Raw genomic sequence first — 26,702 nt, forward strand, 5'->3', positions numbered from 1 at the left:
AATTGACAGTGGGTGGCTTCCCTGTCATGTGACATGAAGCAGCCACGCGGCTCTCCGAACCGGGCTTGATCTCAAGTGCATCATCGAGCTCCTACCGAACTCAGACGTCGGGGCTCTTTCCAATAGCTCAAAGCTGTTTCATTATCATACGAAAGCTTCTATCGTTACTCTATCTATACATTCTCTGATAACAGCGCCACTGCGCACTTAGTCCTTGCTGTGGATAGGTACTGCTGCAGGCAGCTTCCCCCGTCACCATGGCTCCAAGGGACACCTTCTTCCGGTCTTCGGACATGAGCCTGACCCAGCTTTATATTGCCAATGAAATCGGTAGAGAGGTTGTCAGTGCTCTGGGTGAACTTGGTCAGGTTGAATTCAGAGATGTAAGTCTCATCAATATCTCTCATTCACGGATGTCACTCGACTGACCGTCTGGCTGCCGCTAGCTCAACCCCGACACCAATGCCTTCCAACGTACCTTCACAAAGGAAATCCGTCGATTGGACAATGTGGAGAGACAGCTGCGTATGTGATACAATAAAGTCAAGAACGGGAAGCTGAGGCGGTACACTAACTTGTTTCTCGTGCCAGGCTATTTCCACAGCCAGATGGACAAGGCGAGCATCCCCATGAGGTCCTCCTCTGAATTCTCGGATACATTGGCAGCGCCCTTGGCTTCGGAGATCGATGAACTGGCAGAACGGAGCGAAAGCCTCGAACAGCGGATTGCCTCTTTGAACGATAGTTACGAGACCTTGAAGAAGCGTGAGGTGGAACTCACAGAGTGGCGTTGGGTTCTGAGGGAGGCCGGTGGTTTCTTTGATCGCGCCCACAGCCACACCGAAGAGATTCGCCAGTCTTTCGACAATGACGAGGCCCCACTACTTCGCGACGTCGAACATCAAGGTCCCAACGGCGACGCGCAGGGTCAACAGTCCTTCCTGGAGATGAATATCGGCTTCGTGGCGGGTGTGATTCCCCGGGATCGGATTGGCGCCTTTGAGCGTATCTTATGGCGTACGCTGCGTGGTAACCTCTACATGAACCAGTCTGAGATCCCCGAGGCCATCATCGACCCCTCGACCAATGAGGAGTCTCACAAGAACGTATTCGTCATCTTCGCCCATGGAAAGAGTATCATCGCCAAGATCAGAAAGATTTCCGAGTCTCTCGGCGCCTCGTTGTACAATGTTGATGAGAACAGCGAACTCAGACGCGACCAAATTCACGAGGTCAACACCCGCTTGAGTGACGTTGGGAACGTTCTCCGCAACACCAAGAACACGCTCGACGCGGAGCTTACACAGATCGCTCGCTCGCTCGCAGCTTGGATGATCATTGTCAAGAAGGAGAAGGCAGTTTATGATACTCTTAACAAGTTCTCTTACGATCAGGCTCGCAAGACCCTCATTGCCGAGGCTTGGTGTCCGACCAATTCGTTGGCCTTGATCAAGTCGACCTTGCAGGATGTCAACGACCGTGCTGGATTGAGCGTGCCCACCATTGTCAACCAAATCCGAACCAACAAGACGCCCCCAACCTACATGCGCACGAACAAGTTCACCGAGGCCTTCCAGACTATTGTCAATGCCTACGGTATTCCCAAATACTCCGAAGTCAACCCCGGTCTTTATACTGTCGTTACGTTCCCCTTCCTGTTCGCAGTCATGTTCGGTGACTTCGGTCATGGTACACTGATGTTCCTGGCGGCCTCTGCGATGATCTTCTGGGAACGCAAGTTGCAGAAGACGAAGTTGGATGAATTGACGTACATGGCTTTCTACGGCCGTTACATCATGTTGATGATGGGTATCTTCTCCATGTACACGGGTCTGATTTACAACGACATCTTCTCCAAGTCATTCACTATCTTCTCCAGTGCTTGGAAGTGGCCTGAGGACATCCAGCAAGGACAAACTGTGAACGCAGCGCTGAAGGGCAGCGATCGCTATCCATTCGGTCTCGACTGGAACTGGCACGGAGCCGAGAATTCCCTGCTTTTCACCAACAGCTTGAAGATGAAGATGAGTATCGTTCTCGGTTGGTCCCATGTAAGTACTTGTCCTTTGATCCATCTGATAACGACTTTTGTTCTAACTCTCGGCAGATGACTTACGCTCTATGCCTGCAATATGTCAATGCGCGTCACTTCAAGTCCAAGGTCGATATTTTTGGTAACTTCATTCCGGGAATGATCTTCTTCCAGTCTATCTTCGGTTATCTCGTCCTCACCATCCTCTACAAGTGGTCTGTGGACTGGGACGCTCGTGGACAGTCCCCTCCTGGTCTCTTGAACATGCTCATCTTCATGTTTCTCAACCCTGGAACTGTCGAGGAGCAACTGTATCCTGGCCAAGCTGGTGTTCAGGTCGTTCTTCTGCTCCTCGCAGTCATTCAGGTGCCCATCATGCTTTTCTTTAAGCCATTCTACCTCCGCTGGGAGCACAACCGTGCTCGGGCTCTCGGATACCGGGGTCTCGGCGAGCAGTCTCGTGTTAGCGCACTGGAAGATGACGGTGACCTAGATGGCCGCGCCCCCGGAGGCCGCGACAGCCTGGCCAGCGACGGCGAGGGAGTGGCAATGATCGCCCAGGATATCGGCGACGAGGAGCACGAGGAGTTCGACTTCTCCGAGATCATGATCCACCAGGTGATCCACACGATCGAGTTCTGCCTGAACTGTATCTCCCACACCGCGTCGTACCTGCGTCTGTGGGCGCTCTCCCTGGCCCACCAGCAGCTGTCCATCGTGCTGTGGGACATGACCATCGGCGGCGCCTTCAAGCAGGAGTCCGGCACCATGCGCGTCCTCATGATCGTGGTCACCTTCTACCTCTGGTTCACCTTGACCATTGCGATTCTGTGTGTCATGGAAGGCACCAGTGCCATGCTGCACTCGCTCCGTCTGCACTGGGTCGAAGCCATGAGCAAGCATTTCATGGGCGAAGGCTTGCCGTTCAGCCCGTTCAGCTTCAAGACCCTCCTCGAGGAGGAGCCGGTGGATTAGTTTTTTGTTTTTTTTTTCTTCGTGGTGGTTGTCTGTATCTGTTGATCACAGTCGCAGATTGTACTGTACATTCCTTTCGTTTTTCCGTGTGTGTCCTCTGTTCCTAGCTAGCGTCTTGTCTTGGATTAGACCATTTACTCGCTCGGGTTAGTAACTAGAGCATACGATACGTTACTTGCAATCATATCGTAGGAACTATTGCTTGCTCCCTTACACTGTGTACTCAGTACTTCAACTTCTGCCTTTCTGAATGGCGGATGAACGGGTGGGTAGTAGAGAGTGGGATAAATGACATCATTCCCCACTGCTGTCGATCTCTCTTTTCAAAACCAAAAAAACCAGGATTGAGCCGATGTCCAAGAGAACAAACGTACTGATTCCCTGGGACGCACAAGTCTGGCTATAATTGAGAAGCGAGACAAATTTTAAGGAGAGAAGGGAGGGCTGAGAGGGCTGATTCAAACAAGTAGTTTCTCATTGGTGGAAATATATAACGGCGGAGGACGAAGGAAATACTCCAAAAGGTGATAACGACTAGGAGGTACAAGCTTACCACTTATCCACTTCCTAGAGTAAGGTAGCTGGGTGAAGATAGCTACAGTAAATTGAAAGGACGCTGGAAATTATGAAATGTTTTTCTTGGATTTAAATTGTTTTTGAGAGCGTATCGTTAATTACAACGTAACTCGTGACATGCTGAAGAAGAACTCCCTGGCCAGCCCCGGAGCACCGTACCCATTTGAACGTAGTAGGGGTATTTAATTATTCCTTTTTTGTTCTAAAAATTCATTTCTTGTGCTGGTTGTAGGTGTCGATGATCTTCTGGACCTCGTCCTTGGAGCCGAGGAAGACACCGCTGCGGTCGTGGATGTGCTCGGGGACGACCTCGAGGAGACGCTCCATGCGGGAGTTGACGGCGAGACCGCCGGCGTTCTCGAAGAGCATGGCCATGGGGGCGCACTCGTAAAGGATGCGGAGCTTGCCCTTGGGGCTCTTCTTGTCGGCGGGGTAGGCGAAGACGCCGCCGTAGAGGAGGGTGCGGTAGGCGTCGGCGACCATGGAGCCGATGTAGCGGGCGCTGTAGGGCTTCTGGCCTTCGCCGGGGAACTTGAGAGAGTGGAAGTAGGCGTTGCACCAGTCGTCCCAGTACATGCTGTTGCCCTCGTTGACCGAGTAGATGGCGCGCTTGGCGGGCAGCTGCATGTCCGGGTGGGTGAGGATGAACTCGCCCAAGGAGTTCTCCATGGTGAAGCCGTTGACGGTGCCGTTGCGCATGGTGATGACCAGCTGGGCCGAGGCGCCGTACATGGTGAACCCGGAGGCGACCATCTCCGTGCCGGCGCGCAGCAGGTCCTTGGCCGTCACCTGCTTGCCGGCGCCCAGCACCTCGTCGGGCAGGCGGAAGATGCCGAAGATGGTGCCCACCGAGACGCCTGCGTCCAGGTTGGAGGAGCCATCGATCGGGTCGCACACCACCGCGTAGCGCGCATCCGGGTGCTCGTCGAAGATGATCGTCTCCTCCTCTTCCTCGGAGACCAGGATCCGGCACTTGCCCGACCCCTTCATCGCCGCGATGAAGATGTCATTGCCGATGACGTCAAGCTTCTTCTGATCGTCGCCCGTCGTGTTGGACGAGCCCGCCAGCCCCGTCAGGTTGATCAGCGAGGCGCGACGGATGTAGTAGGCAATCGACTTGAAGGCAAATTGCAGAGCGTGGCAGAGAAGTCTGTACGAGTTTGGTGTGTTTAGTGTTTGGGTTCCCAAGGTTGCTGGGGGTTTTGCGCGCGTGCGCACGTGCCTGGAGGGGAGGAGGGGACAGAACTCACGTGAAGTCACCGGTGGCCTCGGGTACCTTGGCCTGCTCTTCAGTGAGCCATCGGGTGAGGGTGACGATGTCGGTGTTAATGTTTTCCTGTCCAACGGGGGGAGCACCGGAAGCCATGATGTGTAAATGTGCGTGTGTAGGTGGGGGAAATAGGTGAGTTGAGATAGGTAGTAGAGCGAGAGAACTGCGCAACTATAAACTTCCGATTCCGGCGAAGTGGGAATTGAGATGGATTTTAAGTAAACTGCAACCTCGGTTCAACGGAGAAAGCAGGAAGATACGGAGATAGTCGTTTGGAGGACTAAGATTGGGAGAGAGGTGGTGCCGAAGGAGGGGTGATTTTGGGGAATATGTATATGTATGGAAGTGGGGTTTTCGAGGCGAGAGAAGATGGGTAATCACAGAGAGAGAGGAATTGATCCAAGCAAGCGTTTTTAGAAAAGAAGAAGAGTATGTGAAGGAGTTGAGAAGAGGCACGTTGGCCGGACTTTAAAAGGAGCAATCTTTTGCCGGGGAGGAAGGAGTGGTTCTGGCTAACGTCACTTGAACAAACCGGATGGGAAACGACCATCAATTGACGCAATGACCGAAATGACTGAAATGGGGATAGTTTTCGTCATTTCCCCGTCTCTTCTCCGCTTTCGGTCGCAGCCCGAGTTTTCCCTTCAGTCCCTGTCCGGCTGCCCGAAGGGCTAAGCAAGTAAGCAGCAACAAACCCCCGACTTTCCCCGCGTCACCGAGAGAGTATGTATACTGTGTAGTCAGCTTGTTGGCCAGCTGAGAGTCCAGACTCTGAAGCTCTAGAATTTGACCAGTGAAATGTTGAGCTTCGCTATTGTTTACTACTGTTGATTACTGTGTCCATCCCAGGGGCAGGACATTCTTGCCACCGCAATTGACTCTCGATTGTTGTTTCCAGCACTCAAAAGGGAACAACAGCTCGGTCCACCGGCAATGGCTCGACCCAAACTAGTGAAATCATCAGTCATAACCCAAACATCAAGGGACAAAACAACAGCAATAGGTGGAAGGAAAAAATACTCGTATCCTCGCGTTTGAGGAGAGCATTGAAGTGGGTTTGGGCAGGTCAGCAGACACGCGGAGATTGATCAGCCCGCATCGAACTATTCCGAACTATTCAAAGAAAGAAAAGAGTCGAGACCCGACTGGAAGACTGAGAGTCTCGGCTATCTTTCCCTTCAGGATCCTCAGCATTCTCGAGTCCAGGCCTGACCGCTCCACGTTCCGCTTGCCGGATATGATGGTTACACCGGCAGAATGGTCAGGGCTGACCTAAGCAGCTCACGCGCCTCTCGCTTACGCCGACTAACCGCATGCAGGCAGGCTAACTCCTCGGTAAAAATTGGCTCCGGGCGGGAGAGCTTTAAAAAAGTTCAACTCGCTTTTCTTTTTAGCTTTTTTTCCCCATCACAACAACATTCTCTGTTGCAATGTCTGTCTGCCTATTATGATCGTGGCTTCAGATATGACACAGCTTGTAGAACTTTTTGCTCACCATGCACATTTGGAACTGACACATCTGGTTCTTCGCTGAACAAGATTCTTTTTTGGTAAGTGCTACTCCAGCATCGAGATCACCCCTCATCCCAACATCCTATCATCCTTCTATGATGATACCTACAACCACATTTCAAACTAGAGTCTTTGACCCATCCGGGGAATGAAAACTCACTTGTTTGCACGTCAGTCTGATGCATTTGCGAAGGACTTGATCTTGTCTCTTACCACAGTCGAGCTGTTGGCATGATGCTAATCAGTCTACAGAACACTTACCTTTTTAGCTTCACTGCGACCACGACTCGCTCCTAACATGATCACTAACGGTATGTGCATCTCCCCCATTCCTGGCACTGCCCCCTCATTTCACTATTCATATGATGCTCAACGTTTAAATACGCTGGAAATTACCGACTGAGGCCTTCGGGTCCTGGACGAAATCAAATGGCTAAATCTGATTCAATTTACACTACTCTTTGCTTGTCAAGTCTCATGAACCAGCTTAGCAACATAGGCTAACAGTTCAAAGGATTCTCACAGGTTTTTACATCATAGGCAATGCTTGCGACTGCAGCCAAGAGGGTAAGCCATCCACGTTTTCCTTGCCTCTTCAGATGCGACTTTCGAAGATGAAACGGCACTGGGCTCCGACGGCGTTAAGACATAGCGTCCGGTCATGATGGATATGCCCTTTTTGTGGCAGGCCTAGAAAACCTCGCCCACTGAGATACTCGCTCAAAGCACACATTGTGTCAACGTTGATGTATAGCCTGAGGCTGATCATCTTGAAAAGTAATCACAGGCCACACAAAGTAATACGTGCTATCGCTTTCAAAAGGTAATTATATCCTGGTTTTTGTCCGTCCCTTCTCCAACACAATGATGATTCCCTTAGATGACGAGTCTTATTGGAGTTATCCATGCAGACAACATCTTTTTTTTAACCATTCATGCATTTCTGATATGGTTGTTGCGAGAATCTTTGTATCTCGAATCTCTAATGGGATGTGGCTGACTCGCAACTTGATAGATATTGTCAATTCCAGTGTGCCTGTGTTAGCCCTGCCTGGGAGAAAGAGGTCTAAGTATGTCACACTGCCTCTTCCCTTTGCCTGGCTTCCTTGCATGATGATACGACATAAAACAAAGACAAGCATATGTCCAAGCCTGCTTTGCTGGCCGAGACGACACCTGTCATGACTGACTCGTCGCCGTGCTCCATGATCATCTCATTCACGTACCACGCTCAGGACTAATAAACTGAGCAGGTATCCGTGTAGCCGCGATCACGGTCTTTGGTCCTGAGGTTGGAGCCTGACTTGGTCTCGATGTTGACTGAGTTCGAGCTCCAACCTTCCCCAAGATGAATGTAAGCTGGACTGGATTCCTTTGTCTTTTATCCCCTCTTTTCCAATGATGATTTATTTTTTATTTATCACGACGGTCAACATAAAGAAATACCTTGATGACCACCGCCTGTGACAGGGCATTTATCTGAAATGGAGAAGACTTGCTACCTTTCTTCTTTTTCTTGTTTCTGCATCTCGAATGAGTGGCATGATCAAATGGCTAATATAGCTTTCAGTGACTCCTAGGATACGCAATCTCGAAGACGAGAAGAGTGGCGCCCGTCTCTGAACTAGCGTAGTAGCTGATCAAGATGCGAGGGCTGTCAAATGTCAGATTCATCTAGATTTCTAGAGTGCATTAGTCGAAGCTTATGATTTGAGATTAAAATAGAATCTTCTGTTGACACTGATTACACCTAATCTTTCCTAATCTGTATTTCCTTGTAGTACTGGGGTCGGACGAGGAGTTGGAATTGACCAAAAGAACAGACCCTTGGCACTTGGCACTTTCTCCCTGACTCTGAGTGGTCGTGAGGGCGCGAAGGTAAGCGCCAGTGATCGCGCCGGCTGTGATTCAACCCGCCTCAGCTGCATCTCTCGTCACATTCATGCTTGTCCCTGGACCCATGCGTCTCCTGATGTTCTATTCTTGTCCTTTATCTCATCTTCTTGCGTTTTCCCCCTCCCTTCTCAGTGGACCCCCAACCCACGATGGCGGCCGCAAACCGGACAGGTCGACGAATCCCTGCCACTGGGGCCCGCGTTTGGCCTGGAGACTAAGTTGTTGCAAAGAATAGAATTATCCTGTGGCCCTTCAGCCCTTTGACTTTCTCTCCACCACCTATCGTATTGTCTGGTCGGCTCGCCTCCTTCGTGTCTACGCTTGACCGTAATCTTTTTGCCCTGCACGCAGGTCCCCAGCCATGGCTATCGCCCTCTTGATCGGTTACGACTATGAATAGGTGTGCTTGGCTTCTCCCACTCTCCTCACTCACTCATCATCCCGCGGTTTCCTCCCTTTGGCAATCTCCTGCTGCGAGGGTCCGAGGGTTGCTGATCACAGCCTTCTCGATAGTTGGCAGTCTTCGAGCAATGCTGGCGACGAGCTGGCGTCTGGTGCACAACCTCTGAGCAGCTGGCCGAGTCCCTATCACAGCAACAGCAACCTAATCTCACCTCGTCGTCGCGAGCATGCGGTGCAGCCTCCTCCTTTGACAACAGCCTTGAACAATAGTCAGTTCCAAGGCCTTGGACTTGGTCTGGGGGCAGCATATTCCCCTGCGCCTCTTTCGACGACATCTCTGTCGAGCCCGTTCACCCACGGCCAGTCTCCTGTAGTGGCTTCTCCTGGAGGACTCGCCCTCGGATCTTCACCTATGTCGTCCCGACAGTATAACGTGCCCTATAACCCTCAGGATTGGGGCCCGGTGGGACATACCTCAGTGAACCCGGGGCGACAGACTTATCCTCAGGCAAATAACATGCTGAGGATTGTGCCCCAGCCACGTTCATCGGGGCCTCACTCAGGTCTGATCCCCGTTCTATGTTCCATGCCCCTCTCCGTCATTGTAGCTATAGATATCGTGGGCAGTTCCAGTCCGGAGTTGAAAAAGGCCTAATGTGATCGTTGCAGATGTATCGTTGTCACCACCACCTCCTCCATACTCGCCCCCAAGTCATCAGCACCAGCAGCAATCCAGAGATAATGTCAGCCATAACACCTCCTCCTTGGGCTCGACGTCCCCGAGTGCTACCTCTTCAAACACAGGAGCATTGCGCCAGAGCATGGATCAAGCTTCGGAGTATCAACAGCGTCGTCTTCCACGGGCGCGCCCGATATCTATGTTCGTAGGAAACGAATCTGGCCGGAACCGACGAGTCTCCCTGCCTCCTCCACCCCCGCTACCGCAGAGTCTCGCAGGATCCAGGTCATCGTCTCGTAGCAGAAGAGAACCTTACCAGGACCAAATTGCCGCATCAGTAGGGCCGAGACCGTATGTCGTCGTCTCACCGGAGGGTCTGCGGGCTTCGCAATCAAATAATGGCAGTCAGTTGCCAGGGTTGGACGGCATGGACGATGCAGGTCGTCCTCCGGCTTCACGAAGAGCCGTCTCGGCGGGACCTGTGGTGAGCAGCACGAGCTCAGCCCGAGCTCACAGTCAAACTCGAAGTCGATCACCTCCAACACAAGGCTGGGAGCCAGGAATGCCCCTCCCTCCACCTCCTCCAGGTCCTCCCCCGAGCACAAGGTCACAAAGTGTGAACGGGCTGTCTGATGCGTCGTCTGCACGCACTCAGCAAGTCCCTGCGAGAACCGGGAAAGCGAGGGCGCCTCCGCCTCTAGGAACCACTCTCGATAGCATACCACCAACACCTGCTGGCTGGGTGGACGAGACCATTTCAGTAGTCAGACCGAAGAACGAGAAGATGCCCCTGAGCATAGATACTATGAATACTGCCTCGGGCAGCAGTTCAACATCGCATGATACTTCTCAAACAGCACAAAGCTCTGTCAGCGGCGGTCTTTTTCGAAGCCCGGCCATCAAAGATCCCAACGCCAAGGGCATTCGCGAGAGACGGATCGAACGCAGAAACCGGCAGAGTCAAGTCCTGGACGATCTCAGTGCGGTGTCCATGAGCAGCAACCCATGGGCTGAAGCACTGGAGAAGATAAAGCCGTCCAACCTAGTCTTAGATGATGACACAAACGGTGAATCGGAGAGAACACCACACCAGGTTTCAGCCAAAATTACGCCACGAAGTACGCGCAGTGTGGGCTCTGAAATGCAGCAGCAAGTGCCATCCAGATCCAGAGCGTCTTCTGGAGGCCTGTTTTCGAATCGATCCCCATTCTCGACCCCTAAAGCTGAGTCGAGCCCGCTAGGAGCCCCGGCTGGGTATGCACAGACTCCGCCATTCTCACCGGGTACGGAACGATCGAAGCGACCGTCGCCGGCGCTCCCGTCAAAAACCCTTCCAACACCTCCACTTCAGCCGAGACAGGAACGATCGCCATCTCAGTCGAGAGCCAGCGATGAGCGTCCAGTGTCACATATCCTGCACTTGCCAAATGACAGTGTGCCCGCCGTATTGCCTCTGGCACCGCGCCGCCTCTCAGCCCAGCAAGGCCCCTCTCTTGACTCGGTCATCAAGCGCGATGATGAGTTCCTCCGAAACGCTACGCAAAGGCATCAGGTTTTCATTGAGAAAGAGGCGGGTGCTGTGGACGAGAAGGAAGCCCTTCAATTGTTCACGGAGTTCATTATCGCGGAATCTCAAATCCGACGCGAGAAATATGCTAAAGTCTGGAACACAGGCTCCTTTGACGTGGATGAGGTGGTTCGGCGACTGTTCGAGTTGCCACCGAAGACCCCGCAGACAACCCAAATGGCTCCTGCTATCGCTCCTTTAATGCCCCCCAAGAGGGTATCCAATGTAGGAGTCCCCAAGCCCAAGCTGGACATTCCTCAGTCTCGGCCCGAGTCTGCTTGGTGGAATAATTACCAGCCGTGTCTCTCGCCGATTGCCAGCCTGGGTCTCAGCAATGACGAGATGAGCTCCCGAGGACGTGCTCCTAGTCGTTGGTGGGAATCGAAAACTGGCTCCAGTAGTGAAGGAGGGGAGAGAAGAGTACAACGGTCAAAGAGGGAGAGCAAATACATGGGTCTGCCGCGTGAGGCCTTGCTCCTTGAAGAAAGCCAGAGTCTTTCCGGGAGTGGCATTGGCGGTGACCAGGATTCAACCGGCCAACGCATGACTTACGGTCCAGATGAATATCCTCCTGAGAAGGTCGGGTGGCATGAGGAGCCTGAAATGCCGGTTCATCCGAGCCGCAATGGCGTTGGCCGTCTCGAACGGCGTGAAGAGAGGTCGAAGATGGATGTTTCGAGGCTTATTACCCTACCGCCACCTTACCCCCGCCATTATCCTGCTGTGAATAATAGTCACCCCGACCTTGTAACTTATCGGACGTTGGTTCGATCCATTACCGATATATCTGAGATCAAAGCTACTCGGCAACGCCATGAGACCGAGGTGGCTGTCCTCTTCCAGAAGCACCAAACCCGAGTCAAGGATGGTCGCCGACAGTTTAAGGCCAACATTCAGAGCGAGATCGAACAAGGTAGTATCACGTTCGCGGAGGCCGCAGAAGCCGAAGCAGCGTTGTTGGTGGAGGAAGACGCCCTTGAGAGAGAGGTTGTGCAAAGACAGTTAGATGATTTTCAAGAATCGGTTTTCAAGCCGATGCGCGCGATACTGAGAGACCGAATCGAACGCGCGACATCTTGCATCGACGAGTTACGCAGCAAGCTATTTGACGACGCGCGGTGTGGGACGCCAGACCAAACACAGGAGGAAGGTGACGAGAAACCAGAACTCCTGGAAAAGCTCACCCAACTCAAGTGGCTCTTCGAGGCCAGAGAAAACCTACACCGCGAAGTCTTTGAACTCATCAGTGATCGGGATGAGAAGTACAAGGCAGTGGTTCTGCTGCCATATAAGCAAGCTGGGAACGATGAGAAGGTGCTTGAAACCCGTGCCTTCTTTCAGAAAGACGCATTGGACCGTCGAGTCAGTCACGAGGCCAGTGCCTTGGCTCGCCTGGAGTCATTCTTGGATGTGATTGAGGAGAACGTGGCTCGAGGGGTGGAAATCCAGCTGTCTGCCTTTTGGGACATTGCTCCGCCTCTTCTCGCCCTGGTCCAGCAGATCCCGGAGGATGTCCGTGGCTTTTTGGTACAGATCCCCGTCAATGAATATGATGAGAACCCCAGTTACCACCAGCATCCGCTGCAATATCTCTACACGCTGGTCTCGCATGCCGAGAAATCCAGTTACCAGTACATTGAGTCGCAGATCAACCTGTTCTGTTTGTTGCACGAGGTCAAGTCGGCGGTGATGAAAGCCAACTGCAGTCTCGTGGAAGCCGAGCGCATCTGCCAGGGCGAGGCGGAGACCAAGGTCCTACAAGAGCTGCAAGCGCTCAGAGCAGACGAAGAGCGTACATTGACCGGTGACCTGAAGGATAAGGTTGCTACAGTGGAAGGCCAGTGGGCTGAAGCGCTTGGAAGTCAGATCCAAGGATTACGGGAGCGGGTAAAGGAGCAACTCATCGCAGAGAATGGGTGGGATGATATTGAGCAGTTGGAGCAGGCATGAGGAAAAGAAGTGGTAGGCTGGACCGAATTGGCCTTGAGTTGCTTTTTTTGTGGTTTTTGTTTTTGTTTTTATTTTTCTGTTTGATTGCTATAAGATACCCCACATTCGCTCGTTACTGAATTGATTGATTGATCGGTCTTGGAGATTTACTGAGTAGTAGGCAAGGTTGAGGCAGAATGGCAGCAATTAGGCGATGTGGCCGACCGCCTTCCCACGTGACCTCGAGTCCCCACGACCCGGCATTGAAATTAAATCTTCTAGAGCTTTCCTTTCGAATCCTCAACCTAAACTCCTCTCCGTAGAAAAAGCCAGGTCGGGTGTCATTATTTAACACACTCGCTCCCCCTCCATCCAACCACCTTTCCTTCCCACGGTACCTTTTCTTTGTCACTCTCGCCTACCTTCCATTGCTCCAGTGGACTTGAATTGATCTATCATCTCTACAGCGTCTTAATTCTGGACGTCTTGTCTCCCCAACTGTGAGTCGCACTGAGTTTTCACTCTTTTCCTTCCAATGCACCTATCCCTTGCACAATCCTTTTCATGATGAGACATCATAGCTGGCACCAGTCAGACGGGGATATTTACTCTATCCTCCATGCTGATTAGCTTGCGATCCGGAAACGCTATCTGGATCCTGACATTCTTTCACACCTTTGATGCTTTATGCTATTGAAACACTGGTTGGAGACTTGTGCTAATCATTGTGTCTCCTCAGAACCTAGCCTCCCTCCATCTCAGTGGGAAACCAAAACCCAAGCAGTTTATAAACTCGCTCAAATTTCCCACACTAGCGAAGTTTTGCCCCGCAATAGAAGCAGCTTCTTCCTGCAACCCAAGTCATTAGACCAATCCTTAAATAAAATAAAACAATCAACATGGTTCTGCACAACCCCAACAACTGGCACTGGGTGAACAAGGACGCCTCGGGCTGGGCCAAAGATTACCTTAAGGAGAAGCTCGTTGTCGTCTCCGCAGAGGACAATGGCGCCTCCGCCAAGATTTCCAACCTGCTGTCGATGGATGGCGATGTAGACGTCAGCCAGCGGAAGGGCAAGGTCATCACCTTGTTCGACGTCAAAGTACAGCTGGAGTATGAAGGTTCGTAAATGACAACAAGAGTGCTTTCTTTCCGAGGCGCGACTAAGACCTTTTGACAGGTAAGACCAAGGACGAGGAGTCCGTTAGCGGTACCATCACCATTCCTGAGGTAGCCCACGATACCGAGGAAGATGAGTACGTCGTATGTTCCCTATCAGCCGCCCCCATTGCCGTCCTGTAGGGGGTTGACTGACCGTCTGGGCTACTCAGTTTGAAATCGAGAACTACTCCGATGGGCCCTCCAAGCAGGCCGTGAAGGACCTGGTTCGCTCCAAGCTCGTCCCCCAGCTCCGCAAGGAACTCGCCACGCTTGCTCCGGCTCTGATCACTGAGCACGGCAAGGACCTCCAGCATGCCCCTGGTGTCAACCCTTCCAGCGGCTTTGCTGCGCCCAAGTACCACCCCCAGGTCAAGAAGGAGGCCGCCGCCCCCGTCACCACTACCACCACCACTAGCAACAAGGTCTCGGTCAACACCACCACCGTGACTGCCTCGGACGAGTTCCGCACCACCGCCGAGGAGCTGTACAACACTTTCACCGACCCTCAACGTATTGCCGCGTTCACCCGCGGTGCCCCCCGCCAGTTCGAGGGCGCCCACGTCGGCGGCAAGTTCGCCATCTTCGACGGCAATGTTAGCGGCGAGTACGTCAAGCTTGAGCCCACCGAGATCACACAGAAGTGGCGCCTGGCCCAATGGCCCGAGGGTCACTTCAGTACGCTCGACATCAAGCTCGACCAGAACGATGTCGACGGTGTGACCCAGATGCGCGTGACCTGGACCGGCGTCCCCGTCGGCCAGGAAGACGTGACCAAGCAGAACTGGGACGTGTACTACGTCCGCAGTATCAAGCAGACTTTCGGGTATGTTCAAATCAAAATGCCCCTGTTTCCCCAATTTGCTTCCTTACAAAGGTCCTGTGTACACCAGGTCCTCCCCAGCGACCTTCTCTTCTGGAAAACAGCTACTGATCGCCTTGGTTGTCCTCTTGCTGGGTTTAGGTTTGGCACTATTCTCTGAACACATTCATGAATATATGTGAACATTTCATAAATGCCTCATTTGGGAACACTTTGATTGGGTAGAGAGAGAGAGGATGATCTAAAGCCATAAACCTGTCCATATCAACGCACGTCGTCGATCTCGTTTTTCGTAATAGGGGTGGGTTGAGGCGTTTGGGGGATTCCTGGGCATACAGCAGGCATTATGCGCTGCGGGCACCGTCATCATACCTTCCTTCCTTCCTTCCTTTTCGTGATATATACACACGTACCCTGTACCGTCGGCCGCGAGGGGGCGCGCGCGCGCACGTGTTCGACGAGTCCACGATAGACGGACGATGAATAGTACAGTACATATTTCCCCCTGGCATTCGTTCCGTAGTCAAGTATCTATACCGGTACAACTCCGAGTCCTCAATGCAAGAAGATATGTGTCTGGATTTATTTCAACACTAAGTGGTGCAAGGGAATATATAAGTATGACTGGGTTGAATAGTATGGTTTTTTTTTTCTCTACCCTATCCTTTTGTTGCCGTTATCTAAACCACCGCGGGCCAATTTCACGTCATTAATTGAGTTCGTAACACACACACACACACACGCGCGCGCGAGAGAAAAGAACCTGTTTACAGAGTCTTCTCGATCATCTCGATACCGTAGTCCTCCTTGAGGGCCTTGATGAGAGGCGTGCAGATATCCATGGTCATGGGAGCGATGACACCCTACCGCCACATCACGAGTTAGCTTCTATCCTTCCCTTTTTATTACGGACCCAAGGGGAAAAGGGGGGGAACAAACCTTCTGGTTGATAGTGCCATCGAGCACCAACTTGACCGCGACACCGCAGGGGACGCCGACCGTCTTGGCCATGGCGGAGTAGCCGCCGGGCACACCGTACTCGCACAGGGTGCTGGTGCGGGTCTCCTTGGCGCCGTCCTTGTGCTCGATCTCGAAGCGGTGCTGCAGCATGACGAGGTCGCGCTCGTCGGGGGCATACTGCATCTTCTGCTCCAGCGTGGCGCACAGCGTGTCCAGCGGGTTGCCGCGGGGGCTGGTGGCCTCGTCGGAGAACAGACCGATCCAGCGCAGCCCGGAGATGATGCGGTTGCGCTCGTCGTTGTTGGCGAACTGCGTCTTGCTGGCGATCGCCCACTCCAGATCCTTTTCGGAGGAGGAAGTGGCGCCCAGGATCTTCTGGGTCGCCTCCTTCCAGCTGATCTTCGCGCCCGGGGCCAGGTACTCCTGCGGGGTGTCGTCCAGGAAGCCGATGTCGACAAGCGTCTTGATCATCTCGGGGAAGCCCTGGTACCGCAGGGTACCCCGGATCACGGTCTGGGCCTCGGGGATGCTGTACCGCTCGCGGTACGGGGTGGAGTCCCGGTTCGGGTACGCGACGAAGGCGAACCCCGGGTAGATGAAGTACGGCTTCGCCGTGGCCATGAGGTCTGGGCCCGCCACGCTGAATTCCTCCCCGTCCCGGTAGAATTTGGCCGCATTGCGCAGGGCGAGGAGTACGCCCCGCGACGACCAGGAGAACTTGTAGCCCAGCGGGTTGTTGGAGCATTCCGGGGCGGGCAGGCCGCCGCAGTAGCTTAGGAAGCTCGTGATCTTGCCGCCTGCAGCGTGGACTTCGGAGATGGTTTTCACGGCGTAGAGGTGGTCAATTCCCTTTTTCCTCCCCCCTTATTAGCATAATGGATGGGATGAGTGGGGAGGAGTTTGGGGTTTGGAGGGATGGGGGAGGGGAGTCTGGGTAAGGCCAGGGTAAGGGCAAGGTAAGGGCAAACGTACAGGGTCCAGACCGATCTCGTTCATGACGACGATCCCGGCCTCCTTGGCGGCCTGGTCCAGCTCCATCATGGCCGGCGAGACGTACGAGGTCGTCACAACGTGCTTCTTGGTGCGGATGGCGGCCTTGATGACCTGCGCGTGGAAGGTGTAGGGGATCAGCGAGATGGCCAGGTCGACCTTCGCCAGCGCCTGGTCGAGCGCCGCATCGTCGTTAACGTCCAGCGAGATCGCCGTCGTGTTTTTGAACCCCTCGCTGAGTTTCTGGGCGGATTCGAGCGTGCGGCAGGCTTGGAGGGGGGTTAGTTCTGGTACTTGAGGACTGGGTTACGGTTTGGGGGTAATGGCTTACCGACGGTGACGTGCACGTCGGCCTTGCTGAGAACCTCGACGGTGGGCTTGGTCACTATTCCCGATATCAGTGTCAATGGCAGTGAAAGTGAAAGTGAGTGAGTCACCCCGCATTGCGGAGAGGGCAGAGCATACCGAAGCCGGAGCCCAGCAAGAGAACCTTGGAGCCTGCGATAGCCATTGTGAAAGAATATAGACGGTTAATGGGAAGGGAGGAGATGGTTAAGATGGAAAGAAACGATTAAAAGAAGAAGAAAAAGAAGAAGAAGAAAAGTCAAAGTCGAATGGCCTGGTCATTGACCTCAGGGTTACTAACGTTACTGTAGCTGCCACACCTTTCCCCGCCGCCGCGAGTCACGTGCCACCCGGTATCGGAGCACGGCGCATCCACGCAATTCTATTTGCTGTTGCCACTGACTCAGGGAGATAAGACCCGCCCTATTTATACACCGTATGAGTGATGATTTGCAACGAGTCAGTGGATTAGTTTATGTTTTGCTTGCATGCTTGTATGCTGCATGTGTACTGTATCTCTGGTGTATGTGTGTCTGTGTGTATGTGTGTATGTGTGTATGTGTGTATGTCTGTCTGTCTGTATGCATGCGTATATACACGCCACGCCGATGGTTCACTTTTCTACCTCTGCTGCGCTATAAACGATTACCGGGGATGAAACAAAGGGGAATATCACTTCCAACTGCTGCGTCAAAAAAAGCAACTCCAAACTCCTGGGGGTGTTCTCGATGATGTATGTGCAAATCGCAAATCCGACTACAAGCCCTTGACCTTGCCATTGCTCTTTTCGGTGGGCTCGTAACTCTCCCCGTCGAAGTCGCCTTCCGCGTCCGGGTTCTTCCTAGCCTTGGAAATCCGACGCTGCCAGCCCAGTAACACCGGCAGGAAATGCCACAGGTCGAAATCCGGCCACAGCACGTCGAGGAAGACGATCTCCGTCTCCTCGTCGCATTGCCAGAGCATGAAGTCGCTGAGCCGCTCCACGCCCGACGTGCGGACCAGTAGATCCAAGGGAGGATTGTCGCCAGTGAACATGTGCTCGGTTAACGTCTGCCGGGTAATCGTCTCGGGGGACATGTACACGGCTTTCTCCTTCCGGGGCGAATTCTCCCTTCCGTTGGCTGCGTCCGATTGCCCGCCCAGATGCAGGGTGGAGGAGGACGAAAAGGAAGACCCGGACTCGTAGACCTGGTTCGGAAGGTTGTTTGCAGGGGCACCGTCCTCGTTAGACGATTCCGACGCGGTCTCAACGTCACTGGGAAGGTCGTCCGCTTTCGTGTGCTGCGCCCGGGCTCGGATATTCTGCGTGATGTGTGTCTCGGAGAAGGGCGTACGCTGGCTAGCATTCGACGGGCGATTCGCCGGCAGCGGCTTGCTGTACTCCGATACAGTATCCCGGATGGCTCCCGTGATCTCGTCGCGCGAGGTGTACGGAAAGCAGATATTGAGGATGCGCTCGCCGTTCCCGCTCGTCATGTCGACCGCCCGGTTGACGGCAGCAAGGACATCGGGCTTCAGCATGTCCAGTCGGCCCAGAACCCGCACTTTGGCACCATACCGATCCAATATCTCTCCGTGCTGGGCCATCTGGGACAGCTTGACCCGCGCCATCTCCATCAAAGCGTCCACCTCGAACTTCGACCGCTTGAAGTTCTCGATACTGAAGGCATAAATCGTAACTACCTTGACTCCGCTCTTGTAGCATACTTCGAGGATCTACAAAGCCAAACAGAAAAAAAAAGGTCAGCGAGAGCTCAGTAGCATGGATGAAGAATGTGACGACTCCCGCGCAACGACTCACTCTTGCCAGGGCCTCGAAGCCCATATTGTGCCCCTCCACGGTCTCGATGCCATGTGACCGCGCAAATCTCCGGTTCCCGTCCATGACAAACGCGATATGCTGTGGAACTGGACCCTGCTTGATTGCCCCAACCAACAACTCCCGGAGTTGCGCAATGACAAACTCCATTGGTGGAGAGGCCAGAAGCCATTTCCTGAACCGCGACAGGTGTATCGAGGTCGACATTTTTTTCTCGTTTCTCGTTTGGCAACACACAAAAATGGTACAACGAAGGAAGAGCGGCCTCGGGATTTCGAGTTCGCGACACGGACGGAGAAAGGGGATGGCCGGGTCGGTACTTGCGGCGTTGGGTCAAAGCTACCACAATTGACGTACGGCACACAGAGAATCAGGTTCGCAATCAACGGTAGAAAGACTGGAGAAACTGCCAGTCCGCAATAGAGTTCAAAAATGAGGTAGAAGAAAGTATCGCAATGTGGTCCTTGACCGATAGGACCGTGCCCGTCAGGCTACACTGTTTCTGTTTTAAGGTGGGAAATTTCTGGTGGCAAAGGCAGGCGGTCACCAGGCCACGCAACACACTCAATTGGAGAAGAAATAATGATGAAGTGAATGTCGGAGTCAAGCCAGGCAGGAGGAATCTGGGGGGGGGGTTGGAGGAGACCAAGCAATTGGAATAAGGCTGACCGACCGACCGACCGAGGCGAAGATAAATGAGCCAAGGGAGAAACACCGAAGGGGAAACCGGAAACGTAACCTGTAAGTTAAACTGTAGGTAGGCGTGTGTGGGTCGGCAACAAAACTGGAGGATCCGACGGCTTTCTCCACGTGTAAATCACTCTTCTTTCCACTTTCCCTCTTACCTTTTCGGCCCCCCGCGGTGGGTAGACAAGGCCGTCCACTCCCGAGCATGTTGTCAGAATAAGAAGAAAGGTATGGATAAAGATCAGCTTAATACTCCAGTTGTTCCTCAATCCAAGTTGCGTGCCACTAAGTAGGGCGTGATGTGGGTGGCTGCTTATTCTAAGCTTCATCAGAGACACTTGCCGGCAGAAGGAATCCCTTTCTGAAACCCTCGCGGTAGGTAGGTAGGTAGGTAGGTATTGAATGTAAGTATAGTGCATGTATCATGGCATGTTTAATTTTAGCGTCTAGTATAGGTAGTATGCAGTTCCGGGAAGAAGTTCCAGAGGATCACCAGACACTAGCTATAGCATCGAACATTCTCTGCAGAATTCATAGGCTCAGAAGTGGTCTGGAGGTGACTAGATTGCTAGGTGCAGCTCAGAGGCTACCTTGGCCAAGTTAGGGATATATTGATGCAGTGAGTAGGACAAGGCAACCGTAGAGAAGAAAATCCACTACTCTCAAACAATTTGGAAAGAGTATTAGTATTCATATGACTCTGGGAGATTGGGAGATTAGGAGTTTCCCCGCCTGACGGCCGCCCCGCGGACCCAGTATTACATGAACAACTCCCACTGTGCCTTTCACTGCACTTCCACTCATCCTAATCATCAATCACCACTATCAATCGGAACTGTACTCAAAGTGACTCCCCAAGCATCTCAAAGCACAGGGATCTTCTCGTCATATGCACTGGTTCATCTAGGCTCACTGTTCACCTATCTTTATTGGTGGCTGTTTGATCCGGTCCGGTCCCTGTCCGCACTTTATCCTGTTCTATTCGATCGGACTTCTAGAACTCGGATCTGATATACTACCACCAACCCACAGATTATTGCATAACAGCCAGGGAATCACCAACCACGCATTCTACTTCATCTGTTCACCGATCTCGAACCCGCGACCTCAGACTCAACGGTCTGCCCCTGTGGCTTCCCGTCTGTTGGTTGTTTCAGCCTGGGTTGCCCTGGAGCTGGCTTCACATCCTCAGTCCTTTCTCTCAGTTATTCCAACTACGCAAGTTACTACCGTCACTTCTCCGTACATCCAGACAACACCATAATTTGCAAGATCAAACCATACATCCAGCCTTAATAGCTAGGCCATTATGTCGATCAAGTATGTATATGACTTCCTCACTCTCCGTTTCCTTATAATTATTTGTTCGGGGGGGGCAGCCTCCCGGGCTTTCTCTACGCTATCAACATATGAAGGGTCGCTAGCCTTGGCCTGACACCGTTTGCCTCTGCTCTACCATCGATGCTACTGCATTTATCGTTAAATCCTGTGTTATGATGTTCTTAGTCTGACTTGTGATTGCACAGCTGGGTGATGCTCCATGACCAGGATGGCTTTGTCCGCCTACCGCATGAGCAGCTGATCTATACATCTCCACCTCGTACCAGCCTCGCGCTACAGCCGCTGAGCTCATCTGGAGGCAAAAACTCATTTTCCATCCAAAGCAGTGCTGGTCAAATCTTTCTGACAAACCAACGGGTATTACCATCTCCTCACTTACCCTGCAGGGGTCTGGTCTGGGATTCTTGGTTGACATAAGTTGGGCAGGTTGTCTATATCCCGACACAGAAATCGCAGACATTTCAGTCGTTCTCTGCGCCGCTGCTAAATGTTCATGATACCCACGTCACTGCTCCGTTCTTTGGGCCAAATGCCTGGATCGCCCTGGTCCAGCCCGTGTCGGGAGGCGGGATTCCTCCATCCTTGCCTGCAGTACAGGTCAAGGTGACTTTCAAAGAAGGAGGCGCATTCGACTTCCATAATCATTTCGAACGAATCAAGGAGCGTCTACAGCAGGCGGTCGAGAACTCGCAAGCAAGCAGTCGCGGAGCCAGGAACGTTGACCTCTCCACAATTCATTTGGACGAGCTGCCAGCCTATTCTGGCCCCTCGGACAATGGTGCTGGGGGAGGTCAAGCCAGCCAGGACCAATGCATGAGTCCACAGAGTCAGTCTCATGCAGCAGAGACGGATTCCATGGTGGAACCACCGCCGGACTATGAGACGGTCCAGCAGCAAAGCGTGGCGGATGAATTAGAGGCAAGACTGCGCCGGACCAGTTGATGAAGGCTTACAGTCGTGCATATGAGAAAAGAAGAGAAAAAGGAACAACCAATTCCAGATAGCTTGTGTACTATCTTTTGGTTTTCATGAGTATGGGTAATTCCATTCTGTAGTTCAGCGATTAGTCATCTCCCTTCCGACAAGGATCGGCCAATCATGGGTGCGATAATTGGCCTTTCGCCGGCGGCCGGGGCGTTCCGATTTTCCCAGACGGCAAAGGAAGTGCCAAAGCTCAAAACCGCCAACCTCATCCAAACTCGCTCGTTGCTGCCCACCGCACCACCACCACCACCACCACCCCCACAGCTTCGCCAACCCTAGGCTCTCCCCGGTAGTCATCAATTGACCAGTTTCCTCCCTCCCCACACGAACACAATGGGTCTTGCCGACTTCTTCTCCGACGTCATCTCCTCCTTCGGCTTCCCCGAGGCTCAGGCTGAGGCTCCCGCCGAGTCCGTCGAGGAGACCAGCAGCCAGGAGGCTGAGTCTTCCGAGGAGAAGCCCGCTGAGGAGGCTGCCGCTTCCAGCGAAGAGTCCACCGAGGAGTCCGCCGAGGAGACCCCCGCTGAGGAGTCTTCCGAGGAGGAGGAGCCCCAGGAGGAGGAAGAGGAGGAAGAAGAAGAGGAGGAAGAGGAGGAGGAGCCCGAGGACATCAAGCCCAAGCTCGAGGAGGGTGAGTTTAATTATCCTTGGATCGACTTGTTTTTTTGCATTTTGTTTGCGTTGAAGCTCGATGTTGGATCAACTCTGGATTTCCCGCCGCGGCAATGGCTTGTCCTTGACATATCAGACAACCACCCAATTCCTGCCGCCCGCCAGTTTTCCTGAGGGGAATCGACCAACACAACATCCGCTGATTCAGCGTCATTGGCGCTGCATCAAACTCGCGCAACTCCATGCTTGTCTCAGACTCAATTGGACAGGTTCGCTGACCTTTATGACCCCAAACTGCAGAGTGCGCCAAGTCCGCCCAGTGCGCCCCCTACAAGCACCACTTCGATGAGTGCATCGAGCGCGTAACCAAGCAGGAGGAGGATGAGGACTACAAGGGTCCCAAGGAGGACTGCGTTGAGGAGTGTACGTCTATCTGTCTTTCCTGTTTCCGAAGGCACCCCCAAATGGCCGCTGGTTGTTCGCGTGTGACTAATCATCTTTTCAACCAACAGTCTTCCACCTCACGCACTGCGCTACCCAGTGCGCCGCCCCCAAGCTCTGGAAGCAGCTCGCCTAAACGGGCTACGCCTTGCGCACGCAACGATTAGCCCCTCTTTCCCCTCCGCCGCGCGATGTGTCTTTTCGAAAGTTGTCATGACCACCGCTAAGCTCAGTCTCGATTGTATAACAACGACGGAATGAAACCCCTGCGCGGGGACGAATTAGGGGAGACCGATCGCGTACCCGAGAAAGACAACCGTTTCCGTTTCAGGTCTAGAGTGTTGTATGATGGCTTTGATTTTTGTTGTTCCAGCGTGAGGGAAAAAAATGGTGTCTGTCAACCCTGCCACTGAAACGACAGGGTTTGGAGATATTTGTTGTTTTTTCATCTGCTACATGGATAGATGAACACGAATAGAAGGGGTGAAACCTACCTCTTTTCCTGTTCTTTTCGTCTTATTGTGAGCTGGGGAGGAAGGGAAAAAGGGATTTGGATCAAGAATCCCTTTACTGTGTATGTACAGATAGCTGGTCTCTGCCTGTTTGAACTGTGCTTTTATTATTTACTTGGTCTCTTTTGTTTTTAGATGAATGTGAATTGTTCTTTCTAGATTGGGTTTGTGTATTTGATGGCCCTGCGGGCAGGACGTGTCTGTTCGGTCTACCTCTTGCTGTGTTGTCCATCCACCTCCGCTGACATTGCGCCCTGTCTCTTCGCCGCTCAACGCCGCAGTCATTACCACTGATGACTCCTTGGCAGCCTGAAGCATTATCTCTTTTCACCGCAATGCACTTGCAAGCCATCCAGGTCAGCATCCACCCAGTCGGGATCGAATATCAGCTCTGCTACGCCGGACAAATAGCGGGCGCTTTTGCTCCGTGCACGCCCACCTAGTCAGAAGGGAACTTGGCGAAACCATGGCCGGCTGAGCCAGGGCCGCTAGATTTTTGAAGGACCTGCTCTAGCGTTGTCAGGGTATTGTTTGCTGGGCGTCTACTGGTCTATCTCTTGGAAGGTAGGTTATAAACCCTGGGGCATTGAAATGCATAGCATCGCAGGCTCGCAGACTGAAATAGCCCTATACACTGACTGACAGGGTCATCCATATACCAGGGTTCGCATTCAATGTCGGGTATTAATCATATATGCATCATGGGTCGTAGTTCACCTCTTCGCGGTCCATCTGCAAACTCCAGGCTGCAGAATCAGTGGGGGTGTGATAGTCACCGGCATTTGTCAGGACATGGCGACAGATTGTGTAAGGGACAGGGCCTGTGCCCAGCAATGCGAGCAAACCACATACGCACCCCTACTACAACCGCTGTTTCTGCAACGCTATTGTCTGGAGGAGACCGACCACTTGAATCTGGACTTCCCTTTCTCGCCCGCACTACCGGCTGTATCCCCGCGACGGATCGCGTCCGCGTCCGCGTCGTTGTCAATGGTCTCATCATCGTCCTCGACGACCTCCCCCAGATCCACCCCGCGATCCACGTCCAACCGCCTGCGGCGCACGTCGCGGCCAAACAGCCCGATACACAGCGGCAGCGGGGCCGCCACGGCCGCCACGACGGCGGAGAAGATGAGCGCGTTCCGCATGTTCTCCGGCGGGGAGGCGTGCTTCCCGGCCTTGAGGGCGTCCTGCACGAGGATGAATACGGCGCCCAGGAGCTGCCCGCCCGTCCAGCAGAGGGTGCTCCCGACCTCCGGGGAGAACGGGTAGGTGATCTCGACGAGGAACTCGAGCACGACGGGCAGCAGGCCGAATGAGGAAGCACCTAAAAGGGCGCACACGGCGTACGTGGGGCCGATGCCCGCGCTGCTGGCCGGGGCGAAGATCAGCCCGATGTACGAGGCGGCGACGATGGGGACCAGGATGCGGATCGTGGCCAGGTAGTGCTTGTACCGGTCGGTGATCGGGGAGATGAGCGCCGAGACCAGCAGGCCCACGACGATTAGGATGCCCCCCGCGATCCCGGCTTCGGTCTCGCTGGCCCCGTAGGGGCTGAGGATCTGGTTCAGCAGCGAGGAGACGCTGTTGAAGAAGCCTACGTAGATGGAGAAAGGGATCAGGATGAGGTAGAATTCGAGGGTGCGCAGGAGTTGCGTGACGGTTGGGAGGAGTGGGGTCGGTTCGCTTGTGTTGGTGTTCTGGTGGCTGGCGGAGGAGGCGCTGGGCGGGGTCGGTGGTGCGGAGGGGAGGATGAAGGATGGGAGGGATGCGATTGTCGCCTGTTGTTTGTGGGTGAGTGTTGGTCATGAGGTGGGTGGACAGAGGGTGGAAAGCTCACAATGATCGAGATGTACAGCACCATGTTCGCGACGTCGTCGGGCTCGGTGGCCCAGAACGAGTCGATGAGTTGACCCAGAGCTGCGCCGAGGGGGTTGGCAAGCGTCGCCACGGCCGTCGCGCTCGTGCGTCCCTGATCGGAGAACCAGAGGTCGCTGTACCGCGTCGGTGCACTGAGACAGAATGGCTGCGCCAGGCCGATCAGGATTTGGCCGAACATGGCCACCCCGAATATCCCGCCACGAGCTCGCGTGCCGGCATAGCGGATCCAATTGCCGGCCAGCAGCAGAGAGGAGGTGATGATGATAGCGGGCTTGGGGCCGCCTTTGTTGAGGGTAAAGATGACGACGCTGGATGGGAGAGTCCTGAGTTAGGTGCGTGCTGTTTGGTGCTAATTGGTGATGAACTATGAGAAGTGAACCTACGGGCTGGCGGCGCAGAAGGCAAAGAGATAGCCGGTGCTCATCCAGTTGATGGCGCTCTCCGAGACCTTAAAGTGCTCGGCGGCGGTGGTCGAGATCGAAGAGAAGGTCAACCACTGTCGCGTGATGTTAGAGCGCGGGTTTTCTTTTTTTTGCATATCTGCACTTGCAACTTACATCCCAACTGACGACGATGTTCAATAGCACCAGCTGGATCAAACCCCAAAATCGTCGCTTGTAGACCTTGTAGACCGGTCCCGATGGAGGGAGCGCATCCGTTCCAGATTCAACATTCCTCGTGGCCATGATCTCGTGTGGACACAAGAACCGAATGGAATGAGGAAGTGTGAAATGAGGGGAAGAGAGAAATCCGGGGGAGGGGAAACCCAGCAAAGATAAATGGCTGATAGGCTCGTTGGTGCAGTGGTTGATTCCACGCGGTTACTTTATATTAAATCGCATGCTCGGCTGCTTGTGATTTACGCGGCCTTTGCGGGCGCAAATCCAGACAGGTTGAAGCAGATCAACCGGCTCTGGGGGTTTGGGCTGTTTCAATTGAGCCGAAGTCAGGCTGATTGTGGTTACATCTGGAGAATGATTGTTACATCCTCTCCATCCCAATTTTGAGAGCGTGGTTCTGGTTCCCCGATTCTGGAACCCTGGGTATGCTATCATGGGTGCTATGTTGAATGGAGTTGTGGGCCGGTAGCCTCGGTGGGTTGAACCATGTTATAAAAGATGTAGGCAAGTTAGACAAAGAACTAGAACTGATTGAGTTGAGTCTCTTCCAACAAGTTCATTACCAGAGCACACACAGTACTGCCAAGAATGTTGAACTTGTAGTCTAATCTCGGTTCATCCCATCGAGTGTGATATTGTAACTGATCACAATCTGCGCGCGATATTTCCCCCGAAAATCCCGAAAGGCTG

The 26,702-nt window shown here is 53.4% G+C and overlaps 9 protein-coding genes across 9 annotated transcripts; 5 read left to right on the forward strand and 4 right to left on the reverse strand.

The window, feature by feature from the left end:
- Positions 1–110: 110 nt before the first annotated feature.
- On the forward strand, positions 111–3,177 carry ASPACDRAFT_75679 (H(+)-transporting V0 sector ATPase subunit a). The gene is made up of 4 exons (XM_020204512.1): positions 111–383; positions 447–525; positions 592–2,051; positions 2,108–3,177. Exons 1-4 carry the CDS (start codon positions 258–260, stop codon positions 3,005–3,007), a joined length of 2,565 nt encoding a protein of 854 aa, XP_020060530.1. The 5' UTR covers positions 111–257; the 3' UTR covers positions 3,008–3,177.
- Positions 3,178–3,654: 477 nt separating this feature from the next.
- fbp1 (fructose 1,6-bisphosphate 1-phosphatase) lies at positions 3,655–4,982 on the reverse strand. The gene is made up of 2 exons (XM_020204513.1): positions 4,834–4,982; positions 3,655–4,733 (listed from the first exon to the last, which is right to left on the reverse strand). The coding sequence occupies exons 1-2, from the start codon at positions 4,947–4,949 to the stop codon at positions 3,794–3,796; spliced, it is 1,056 nt and encodes a 351-aa protein (XP_020060531.1). The 5' UTR covers positions 4,950–4,982; the 3' UTR covers positions 3,655–3,793.
- A 2,525-nt stretch (positions 4,983–7,507) lies between these two features.
- On the forward strand, positions 7,508–12,859 carry ASPACDRAFT_39810 (uncharacterized protein; the record flags this gene model as incomplete). The annotated part of the gene is made up of 3 exons (XM_020200657.1): positions 7,508–7,587; positions 8,775–9,226; positions 9,333–12,859. The coding sequence occupies 3 exons, from the start codon at positions 7,508–7,510 to the stop codon at positions 12,857–12,859; spliced, it is 4,059 nt and encodes a 1,352-aa protein (XP_020060532.1).
- A 457-nt stretch (positions 12,860–13,316) lies between these two features.
- On the forward strand, positions 13,317–15,322 carry ASPACDRAFT_75692 (AHA1 family protein). The gene is made up of 5 exons (XM_020204514.1): positions 13,317–13,338; positions 13,578–13,960; positions 14,020–14,102; positions 14,171–14,823; positions 14,962–15,322. Exons 2-5 carry the CDS (start codon positions 13,738–13,740, stop codon positions 14,978–14,980), a joined length of 978 nt encoding a protein of 325 aa, XP_020060533.1. The 5' UTR covers positions 13,317–13,338; positions 13,578–13,737; the 3' UTR covers positions 14,981–15,322.
- Positions 15,323–15,426: 104 nt separating this feature from the next.
- On the reverse strand, positions 15,427–17,289 carry lys9 (saccharopine dehydrogenase (NADP+, L-glutamate-forming)). Its single transcript, XM_020204515.1, has 5 exons — positions 17,236–17,289; positions 17,102–17,155; positions 16,753–17,039; positions 15,760–16,629; positions 15,427–15,683 (listed from the first exon to the last, which is right to left on the reverse strand). Exons 1-5 carry the CDS (start codon positions 17,279–17,281, stop codon positions 15,588–15,590), a joined length of 1,353 nt encoding a protein of 450 aa, XP_020060534.1. The 5' UTR covers positions 17,282–17,289; the 3' UTR covers positions 15,427–15,587.
- Positions 17,290–17,674: 385 nt separating this feature from the next.
- ASPACDRAFT_75695 (undecaprenyl diphosphate synthase family protein) lies at positions 17,675–19,536 on the reverse strand. The gene is made up of 2 exons (XM_020204516.1): positions 18,917–19,536; positions 17,675–18,831 (listed from the first exon to the last, which is right to left on the reverse strand). The coding sequence occupies exons 1-2, from the start codon at positions 19,082–19,084 to the stop codon at positions 17,872–17,874; spliced, it is 1,128 nt and encodes a 375-aa protein (XP_020060535.1). The 5' UTR covers positions 19,085–19,536; the 3' UTR covers positions 17,675–17,871.
- Positions 19,537–20,474: 938 nt separating this feature from the next.
- ASPACDRAFT_75696 (uncharacterized protein) lies at positions 20,475–22,259 on the forward strand. The gene is made up of 3 exons (XM_020204517.1): positions 20,475–20,941; positions 21,148–21,319; positions 21,389–22,259. Exons 1-3 carry the CDS (start codon positions 20,931–20,933, stop codon positions 21,902–21,904), a joined length of 699 nt encoding a protein of 232 aa, XP_020060536.1. The 5' UTR covers positions 20,475–20,930; the 3' UTR covers positions 21,905–22,259.
- Positions 22,260–22,279: 20 nt separating this feature from the next.
- Positions 22,280–23,135, forward strand: ASPACDRAFT_39815 (cytochrome b-c1 complex subunit 6 family protein; the record flags this gene model as incomplete). Its single annotated transcript, XM_020200658.1, has 3 exons — positions 22,280–22,577; positions 22,859–22,981; positions 23,071–23,135. The coding sequence occupies 3 exons, from the start codon at positions 22,280–22,282 to the stop codon at positions 23,133–23,135; spliced, it is 486 nt and encodes a 161-aa protein (XP_020060537.1).
- A 1,141-nt stretch (positions 23,136–24,276) lies between these two features.
- On the reverse strand, positions 24,277–26,110 carry ASPACDRAFT_1863957 (putative cell surface receptor/MFS transporter (FLVCR)). The gene is made up of 4 exons (XM_020197828.1): positions 25,950–26,110; positions 25,776–25,888; positions 25,352–25,700; positions 24,277–25,292 (listed from the first exon to the last, which is right to left on the reverse strand). The coding sequence occupies exons 1-4, from the start codon at positions 26,076–26,078 to the stop codon at positions 24,396–24,398; spliced, it is 1,488 nt and encodes a 495-aa protein (XP_020060538.1). The 5' UTR covers positions 26,079–26,110; the 3' UTR covers positions 24,277–24,395.
- Between the last annotated feature and the right edge of the window lie 592 nt (positions 26,111–26,702).

Source organism: Aspergillus aculeatus (genome assembly GCF_001890905.1).
Source record: "Aspergillus aculeatus ATCC 16872 unplaced genomic scaffold ASPACscaffold_2, whole genome shotgun sequence".
Lineage (NCBI taxonomy): Eukaryota > Fungi > Ascomycota > Eurotiomycetes > Eurotiales > Aspergillaceae > Aspergillus > Aspergillus aculeatus.

Excerpts from the sequence above, each read along its gene's own strand:
- ASPACDRAFT_75679 (XM_020204512.1), top strand. The coding sequence starts at position 258 with ATGGCTCCAAGGGACACCTTCTTCCGGTCTTCGGACATGAGCCTGACC. Across the intron at positions 526-591 it reads CAATGTGGAGAGACAGCTGC|GCTATTTCCACAGCCAGATG; the intron begins GTATGTGATACA and ends TTCTCGTGCCAG. Across the intron at positions 2,052-2,107 it reads TCGTTCTCGGTTGGTCCCAT|ATGACTTACGCTCTATGCCT; the intron begins GTAAGTACTTGT and ends AACTCTCGGCAG.
- fbp1 (XM_020204513.1), bottom strand. The coding sequence starts at position 4,949 with ATGGCTTCCGGTGCTCCCCCCGTTGGACAGGAAAACATTAACACCGAC. Across the intron at positions 4,734-4,833 it reads GAGGCCACCGGTGACTTCAC|ACTTCTCTGCCACGCTCTGC; the intron begins GTGAGTTCTGTC and ends AAACTCGTACAG.
- ASPACDRAFT_75692 (XM_020204514.1), top strand. The coding sequence starts at position 13,738 with ATGGTTCTGCACAACCCCAACAACTGGCACTGGGTGAACAAGGACGCC. Across the intron at positions 13,961-14,019 it reads AGTACAGCTGGAGTATGAAG|GTAAGACCAAGGACGAGGAG; the intron begins GTTCGTAAATGA and ends ACCTTTTGACAG. Across the intron at positions 14,103-14,170 it reads CCGAGGAAGATGAGTACGTC|TTTGAAATCGAGAACTACTC; the intron begins GTATGTTCCCTA and ends TGGGCTACTCAG.
- lys9 (XM_020204515.1), bottom strand. The coding sequence starts at position 17,281 with ATGGCTATCGCAGGCTCCAAGGTTCTCTTGCTGGGCTCCGGCTTCG. Across the intron at positions 17,040-17,101 it reads CGACGTGCACGTCACCGTCG|CCTGCCGCACGCTCGAATCC; the intron begins GTAAGCCATTAC and ends CCCCCCTCCAAG. Across the intron at positions 15,684-15,759 it reads ATGGCACTATCAACCAGAAG|GGTGTCATCGCTCCCATGAC; the intron begins GTTTGTTCCCCC and ends ATGTGGCGGTAG.
- ASPACDRAFT_75695 (XM_020204516.1), bottom strand. The coding sequence starts at position 19,084 with ATGGAGTTTGTCATTGCGCAACTCCGGGAGTTGTTGGTTGGGGCAATC. Across the intron at positions 18,832-18,916 it reads GCTTCGAGGCCCTGGCAAGA|ATCCTCGAAGTATGCTACAA; the intron begins GTGAGTCGTTGC and ends TTGGCTTTGTAG.
- ASPACDRAFT_75696 (XM_020204517.1), top strand. Across the intron at positions 21,320-21,388 it reads TCTTTCTGACAAACCAACGG|GTTGTCTATATCCCGACACA; the intron begins GTATTACCATCT and ends TAAGTTGGGCAG.
- ASPACDRAFT_1863957 (XM_020197828.1), bottom strand. The coding sequence starts at position 26,078 with ATGGCCACGAGGAATGTTGAATCTGGAACGGATGCGCTCCCTCCATCG. Across the intron at positions 25,889-25,949 it reads ACATCGTCGTCAGTTGGGAT|TGGTTGACCTTCTCTTCGAT; the intron begins GTAAGTTGCAAG and ends ATCACGCGACAG. Across the intron at positions 25,293-25,351 it reads TGCTGTACATCTCGATCATT|GCGACAATCGCATCCCTCCC; the intron begins GTGAGCTTTCCA and ends CACAAACAACAG.